General features: G+C 35.6%; 1 protein-coding gene across 1 annotated transcript; it reads right to left on the bottom strand.

Moving 5' to 3' along the window:
* Positions 1-4,657: 4,657 nt before the first annotated feature.
* LOC102029661 (cysteine and histidine-rich domain-containing protein 1-like) lies at positions 4,658-8,270 on the bottom strand. Its single transcript, XM_013507526.1, is given in 4 exon segments — positions 4,658-4,806; positions 4,808-5,625; positions 5,779-5,955; positions 8,247-8,270. Coding segments are annotated over 4 exon segments (1,131 nt in total). The 3' UTR covers positions 4,658-4,694.
* Positions 8,271-8,912: the final 642 nt, after the last annotated feature.

Below are 8,912 nucleotides of genomic sequence, written 5' to 3'. Positions count from 1 at the left end.
CAGTGACCTATCCTTCAAGTCCCTGAGGAGGTATGGTTCATTGAGCAAAGCAACTTTGTTCAAGAAGGACACTGAAAGGGAGGTTTTGCAATTATCAGTTCACAAAAGTTTATTAATGACTAACCCCTTCCCCAGGGACCTCTGTTCAAAGAGCAATAGCTATTACATGGGTATTAATATTAAAAAGGCAGAATTTTAAATATCTCTAAAAACTATAAATATACCTTTCTGGTGCTATGTGCTTCTGCAGCAATCTGGAAAGAAAAGGGTTGGCCAACTAATAAGGAAATTCTACAACTCCTAGAGAGAGTTCACCTTCCCAAGCAGATCACTGTCATTCATTGCAAAGGAAACAGAAAAGGCACCTCTAAAGTCTCTTAGGGAAATAAAAATGCTGGTAGAGGGGCAAGAAGGGCAGTATTACAGCCTCTCAAGAACTTAGCCTTCTTCTTAGTTCCTGAGCCACCATTAAAATGGTCTTTCCTCAAGTCATTCAATGGAAAACAGAACAGTTCCCAAAGCCCTGTGCATGGGCTTCTTGTGATAACTCAAGCAAGTTTTCAGTAGGGTGGCCTAGACCTGATATCAGCCTGATGAGTAGGAGATACGAAAAGAAGGTCTCCATTGAGCTTTCTGCTACTCTTCTTTCACAGTACTCCACTCAGACTGTAGAGTGCACTTCATTTCCCACTTTTACTTGAAACAAACTCACTCTTCAGAGCACATTTATTTTCCTAACTTTATTTTAAAGAAAAACAAATAACAACAAAGACAAAAACAAAACAAGCAAAAACAATAAAAACTATACAGGATTTCAAAATAAGATGATAGGAATTAACAGTGTTTGTTACATCACATATTGTTATCTTCAGTGAAGTTGCTCAGATTACAAGATGGAAAATTGTATGATTGATCAAACAATTGAAGAGAATAAAAAGTAATAAACAAAGCATTACAAACAATACAGAGCTTCACTAAACAAGATGGTAGCAATTCAGCAATGGTTGTTATATTGCATATTGTCATCTTCAAATTAGTTGTTCAGATTACCAGATAGAAACAGAAACAGAAAAGAAATATTTTCCTGACTTTAATAAATGTAAAACTTCACTACTTTTTGCAGTTATTTTGTCCAATTTTTGCCCAAGAAAAGAAAAACCTAGAAACAACCTCTAGGAGATTGCAGCACCCCCAAACCCAGTAACACACTGTAGCAGAAAATACATCTCCCAGTCAGTATACTTCAGTTTCTATTAGTTGTCCAGGTAGCAGTTCCTGTTACAGTTCTGGTTACTTTTGTTTCTTACGAAAGGCTAGTCACTGTGATGTATACCTGGTCACTCTGATGCACATCGTAGGAACTAATCAAAGACAGCCAAGTACTCTGCCTCTGTACTTCTTCCCCTTTGTATCCAGCCCCATAAAAACCTCCCACTTTGGGCCTTCAAGACATGATATTTTTGTAAAGATTGACTCTTTATCAGTGCCTGTCAATGAAAAACATATCTGCCTCCAAATCCTGGGTGTCATTTTGGAGTTCCTTTTTGCTGTTGCAACATGCAATACAAAATAGAAAGCTGATGCTATTTTTATCACTCAGGTTCTTTTCTATACTGAGCCAACCATATCCTAGACAGAACTAGATGGCAGGCACTACTCCATGTGATTGATGTTAAGAGATATTCAAAATACCCAATCCTACTCCTTCCTTAGCTTTCCACTACCAACTAAAAAGCATCAAAAGTTGTTGTTAGAGTATAAATGATGTCTGAGGTAGAGAACATAGCTCACAGTCCTCAGTTTCAACCATCTCTGTTCTTCCTTGAGGAGTATTCTGAGAAGGTGAGACAATGAACAGTTAAATTATGAGGGTGGGAAAGGAAGAAACAGAGTAGTTGTACAAAGAAAGAAAACACTAAAGTTAAGAATATTACTCCCAGATCTTTCTGCCTATGAGAGAAGACATATGCAGGGAAGCACAGAAAACTTGCAAACAACCTTCTAAAAATAAGATAAAGGAAATAAACAGCTATTATCTTACCCCCTTCATCACATTATGGAGATATTCAGGTATTAGACTAGAATTTAGGACATCTGGTTATCTTGTGTAATTCTGATCAAAACAGTGACTGCTTCTAGATGAGAGAGTTATAGAGTTAGGCTCTTTCTTCCTCTTTTTAATTAACAATGGAAGCCTCCATGTGTATGTTGTTGAGCAGCCACAAACTCTTTCTTGTCACCGTATCACGGCTTTGTGCCTTCTGGTCTTCTCAGTAATTCTTGGCCAGTCTTGATGCTTGTGTTCAGATCTAAATAGATTTAACCTGTCTTTGGGAATGATGATTACTTCTTTTATTTTTCTCATGTTTTATTAAGACATATGTGCTTTGCATGATATTTGCATTTAATTTATGGAATAGGTAAATGTACTTAACATTTCTTGATCCTTTTTATTTCCCTCCTGCTTCTAGATACTCATTTGCAGAAGACTGATTCTTAGACAAATATTTCTCATCATGGACTAAATTGAAATCAAATGGATCAAAGATGGAAATATTAAAAAAAATACTTAACTTAAAGATAAAATAGGTATAGTCAAGAACTTTCTGAGCAGAAACTCAGTTGGACAAGATATAACAGGAAGTCCACTAATGGGGTTATATAAAATTTTTTTCAACAAGCATTTTTTATTAACTTTGACAGGTTTAAAGAATAAAACATTCTATCTGTAATTGTGTGTATACATGAGTTGAAGGTAAGTATCATTTAAATCTTTCCCTGGGCAACACATTCAGAGGTTCTTAGGCACCATGAAATTGTCACCAATGAAAGTGGTTTATAAAGCTGTATCAAAAGAGGTGGTGCTTTTAACTAAATATGAGGTTAGAGTATTTTACTTGCTTTAATAACAGTTCAACCGTAATAGATTAGGATATGTTCAGGAGAAAGCAGCCTCAAGAAGGAAACATTAAAATGGCATAATAATATTACTGTGCATCAAATTAAGTATCAACATTTTTCTAAAACAATTTTAAAAAACCCAACTTCATGTCTCTAAATGAACCCAAGTTTCTACAACAAGAAAACGCACATCTCTTTCAGTATTAAAGGCTTACATATTCTTTTTTACCGTCAAATTTCTTGCCATGTTATTTCAATGGTTGTTTCAAAGCATGGTTGCCAATTGTTTGTCTTTTAATTGTGACAGAGCTAAGTCTTGAAATTATGTAGCTAACAGATCTAATAGTAATCTGCCAACAACATTAGAATGACATATACCAAGTATTAACTAAGAATCTTGCAGCACATTTGTCTTTGTAAGCGTCCTATAACTCAAGGGGTATTGAAAAATAAACCCCTTTTTATGTTACTTTTAATAAATATGACTAATCTACAAATCCATTCAGTCCTGCCAGAGTTGTAAACTTTGTAACAGTTCTCAATGAACAACTTCTGGAGCTCTGCACTGACTCAAAAGTAACCTGTTAATAGGTGCAATTAGCATAAACAATTGAATTCTGTGTTCCACACATTTAATAAAAATAAAGCACTACAATTAGTGCTGTGTCACTAAAATTATGAAGCTCTTTACGGAAGCTTTAAAAGCAAAACAAAGAATGAAGTAATTTTATTTAACATATATTAGCTGTCATAAAGCAAAATTTATGTATTTGCTTTTCCCATACTCCAATGTATTTCCACAAATCTTTGCATTTATACTTTTAATTTTTCATCCATCATGGAAACCAGCTATGTATTTCTTTATACAGATAACTAAAAATTTAAAAGAGACTGTAAACCAGGTACAATTGAGTCATAACAACATACAAATAATTAGCAAAGAAATTTTTAACCTTTATTGCTTAGTCGTATAAAATGGTAAATTTTAGCCAAACTGATATTTCTATAATTTTCATTCATGTGTTTTAAATCATATGCTTGGCAAGTAGTATAGGTATTGATTTATTTTTTAAATTAAGTTGTAGTAAAGTTCTAATTTGTTAGTCAACACATATTCCCTTTTACCTACTGGATTCTCAAAATTAATCCTCCTAGAAAAACTGTCCACATAGGAAAGACAATACAGATCTTCCTTAAAAACTTTCAAGTTTTGTACAACAAAAAAAATCCATGAAATATTTTATTAAAATTTGACATTATATGCTTTACCAATTATGGGACAAAAGTTCTTTAAAAAGTCCTACATTATAGTTTTGTGCTTAACAGTGAGTGTACTATACTGAGAAATCCTGCAATCATGTTTATGAGTTATTTTCTAGCTTCTTCAAGTATGGGACACAAATGTGGTTCTAACAGTGAGGAAAAATGACAAGTCAATCTTAAGATCTCAAAGGGAAAACAGAAAACAAAATGGTAACCCAACTTTGGATTTTAGAAACCTAATGTTTGCCTGTAATCTCAGCACTTGGGAGGCTGAGGCAGGAGGATCATTGTGAGTTTGAGACCAGCTTGGGCTACAAAGTGAGCTTAAGGGCAGTCTGAACTTCATAGTGAGACCCTGTCTCAAACAGACAAAAAACCAAAACAAAACAAAACAAAAAACCACCTAATGTTGACCCTGAAATGCCAGATTCACAAACAGCAAAAATAGATTACAGCAGCAAGCTACAACTTCACCAGGTATCATTAAGATTTCTGAAATAGGCAACAGGTTTTTGTTTTTCTTTTTCCACTCAATCTGTAGTATCTTCTTTTTGTTTTTCCTGTTTTTTGGTTGTAGGCAGTTCAAGGCTTGCCCACTGCATATGTTCAGCTTTTCTCATGGAGATCTCAGTCTTTGTAGAACATAGTTACATAACTTCACTTTATATCAATCACATCCCATAATTTCACGTTTTGATGAAATTCTTTCTCTCCTTCAAATACAATGTGCACATTTAATGCAGTACTGTTTGCTTCTACTCGACTGAGATCAGGAAGCGAATTCTTAACATGTACTGAAATGGTGACTTCACCCTCAGCCTGATGCCAGTCATGTCTACATGGAACGACTTTTTTCCCAACATCCTTTTTAGTCCACATGTGTTTCCCTGTTGTACAGCCTTCTTGGGCTAACAATGTATTAAAATCAGAGGTTTTTCTTCTGCAACAACTCCAAGATTTTATCCTCTCATGAAAAACAGGTACTCCAGAATGATATACACAGACTTCTTCTAGACTCTGTAGACCCTGATATGTCTTTGAACATCCTCCATTTTCACATGAGGTCCCAATCTTAATTTCATCACCATCTTCTACTTTATCTTCTTCATTTGCTGATGATAGTTTAAGTTGATCAAGTGCTTGTTTTGGAGAGGCAGATATTCTTAACTCCAAACTTGTCATTGGTTCATCTGGGCTTGGTCTTTTTATTGCTTCTACTGGTTTCGGTGCTTGAATGATATGTTCCTGAAACCTGGGTTTCAGTTCCCATAGTTCTTTCTTCTCAGTAGTCTTGACTTCTGGCTTGACTGTCTCAAGTGGTTTCTCACTATTATGCCTACCTTTTATACAACCTACAAGTCTTAAGAAGTCAGAAAAATCAGTTGTTCTTCTTTTACAGCAAGACCCATCCTTTAATGCATCATGAAAGACTGGAATGCCAGGGTGGTGTGTACAAGCATCTGTGTGCGAAGACAGGTATTTGAAAGCTCTACAAGATGTAAGAGATTTTTAAAGGCATCGATTTTGATCTCCTTCACAACGCTGAACTACAGTACTACCGTGCTGATGTTGGATGTGCCATTAAATGGTTCCCTTACAATTTCACAGGATTGCGTCGGAGTTGGTCTCGGGCTCAAAGTGCTGGCCACAGCCCAGGTTGTAGCACAGCAGCGCTATTTCCCTCTCCCACCAACGCAGACGGAGGCAGCAGCCTGGAACCTCAGGACTATGCGACCGCAACTGTTCTGCCGCAGTGGACCACTTGCATGGCCGGGACGGCTGCCCTCTTTCCTGGATTATATAAAATTTAAAAGTTTCTGTACAGTAAACAACCCATAGAATGAAGAGACCACCTACAGAATGGGAAAAAAGTTTTACCAGCTACATCTTGGATAAAGGACTAATATCTAGAATACATACACAGCTCAAAAAAATAAGACTCCCCCAGGTAAAACACCCAACTAAAAAAGGGCATCTGAAATGAATAGACACTTCCCAGAAGAAGAAATAGAAATGGCCAATAAATATATGAAAATAAGTTCAACTTCACTGTCCATTGCAGAAATGCAAATTGAAACAACAATGAGATTTCATCTTATTCCAGAAAGAATGCCAATCATTGAGAAATCAAAAATAATAACAAATGCTTCCATGGCTGTGGTGAAAAAGGAATGCTCCTACTTTGCAGGTGGGAATGCAAACTAGTGAAACCATTATGAAGATCAGCACAAAGATTTCTCAAAAAAAAAAAAAAACAAAAATAAGAAATTCCATTTGACCCAGGTATTTCCCTTGTAGGTATCTTCCCACATCATATTACAGTAATATATGCATACTAATATTTATAACACCACAATTCAAAACAGACAGGGACCATTTATACCACCATCCGAATCTTAAAATTTATTGCCAAACTGATTAGAATTTGAAATGGATTTTAGGCCGCCCTTTGACCCAGGAGGCCTAGTGGGCAGTGAGATGAGATCTCCAAAACCCCTATGCTTTGCCCTCACAATGTTCTATGCAACACACATAAATCTTCTTTGTATTAAGGCACATGAAAGAGTGATTTATTGAAGATGACAGGGAAGTTTTTATAGCGTGAATCAAATAGATAAGTCTTCAGTGTGGACAAAGTTGGCAGGGTAAGGAGTCTAAGTATTTATTCTCAGCCTCTGATCTAACTCCTTTCACTCTCCCATGGCCTGGATTCATGCCTTCTGGGAACATTATTATTTCAGCATACTCATTTTTAGAATTCACATGTCACCTCTTCAATAAAGAAAGCATGTGATTCTGAAGGAGGCGTGTGTAGGATGCTTACAAAAATTTTGCCTGAAGAAATCAAATGACAGGATAATTTGGCTTTTCTGTTAGATGCTTTGTTTCAGATGAAAGAATGATTCATCAGCCAATTATAGCCAGAAGAAATGAACACATGAGAGAGTTTACATGAGAATAGAACTTCAACCCACAATAGCTAGCTAATAGGTGGATACTTCGTGGCTGTCACAGATTGTTGTTAATCTGTGCCTCATCACCTATGTTCAGTGTAGAAATCTATAATGCACATAGAAGGATCACAGGGAAAGGAGCACAGAATTGCAGTAGGATTAAATTCTGGGGATGGTAGAAATCTGGAGAAGCCAATTTATGATTGTTACCTCTTCTTCTTGAGTTTTCCCTTAACAAGTATGTAGTGACCTTCTTTTTCTCATTTGAACAGTCTTGGCTTGAAGTTCCCATCTTCCACAAATTGACTAGCTACTCCTGCTCTTTTTCTGGCTTCCTGTCACATGGAGAACTGTTTTCCATCCTTTGACTTTAAGTCTATGAATTTTTGGGCTGGGGATTTAGTTCAGCGGCAAAGCACCTGCCTGGCAACCGCAAGGTCGTGAGTTCGGTTCCCAGTACCGGAGAAAAACCAAAAAAAAAAAAAAAAAAAAAAAAAAAAAAAAAAGAAGTCTATGAATTTTTTTGTTAAATGTGTTTCTTGTACATAGTTTATCATCAAATCTTCTTTTCATCCATTCTACCAGTCTATGTCTTTTGGTTGGTCAATTAAGATCTTTTACATTGGTGGTTATAACTGATATGTATTGGCTTGTTCTTGTCATTTTAATTTCCTGCTGATGATTCACTGTCTTTCTTCTCTGTTTAATTATTTGCCCTGCAGGGTGGCTTCTTCTCATTGGTACTCTTCAAATTGTAGTTTTTATTATCTCTTTCTAGAATACCTTTCAAAACCCTTTGTAGAATTGGGTTGACTGTCATGAATTTCTTCAGTTGTTCTTTGTCATGGTAGTTTTGTATTTCTCAATAATTCTGAAAGATAATTTTGCAGAATGCAACAATCTGGGTTGGAAGGTTTTTTCCTTCAGGAGTTGAAATATTTTGCTCCAAGTTCTCCTTGACCTAATGGTTTGTGTTGAGAAGTCTGCTGTGATTGTGATGGGCGTTCCCTTGTGAGTTATATGTTTCTTTTCTCTAACAGCTTTTAACATTTTGTTCTTGTGCTGAATTTCTGGAATCTTGATTATCTGCCTTAGTATAGATTCATTTTGGTCATGTCACTCACTTACCTGCATGTCAAATTCTTTTTCCATTCTCTGCTATTACTTTTGTGAATAAGTATTTTTATGTCCCTTGTGTGATTCCTAACAATTCAGTAACTATAATCAATCTTATATTGTTCTTCTTTGTATCATCTTGCAGTTGTTGGATTGTTTTCTCATGGTCCCTTGCTATTTTTAAGAGATCTTTCTTTTCATGATCACTAATCATGATCTTGTCTTTTATGTCTGATATTCTGTCTTCACATACTTTCATACTGTTTTGCAAACTTTCATTGGAATTTTAACTTCCTTGATATTTATTTCAGTCTGTTTCATGGAATCAATTTATTTCCTATATTGGACATTTATGTTTTCCATGATTTTTCTTTTTAATCTATGTCTACTCTAGATCTGCTGAGCAAGTCCTTCATTATGGTTGTTATTTATTTTTTTTAACCTATGAAATTATTTCTGCTCTAATTTCCTCTATAACCTCAGATATATAAATATAGAGCTATAGAAGTATAGAGATATAGATATTTGTATTTCTGCTGCTGTCATTTCAGGAGATTCATGGAAGTCAATTAGATGCCTTCTAGTTTCCTGTATCTCATTGTACCCTGACTGCACATCTGGGGTTGCATTTTGCTTCTGTGTCTTGTCATTTTCTACCTTTTAAATTTTTATGTGTTG

The sequence above is a fragment of the Chinchilla lanigera genome, unplaced genomic scaffold (assembly GCF_000276665.1).
Source record: "Chinchilla lanigera isolate Chin_1 unplaced genomic scaffold, ChiLan1.0 scaffold00128, whole genome shotgun sequence".
Taxonomy (NCBI): Eukaryota; Metazoa; Chordata; class Mammalia; order Rodentia; family Chinchillidae; genus Chinchilla; species Chinchilla lanigera.
This window is presented reverse-complemented; position numbering and strand designations above follow the sequence as displayed.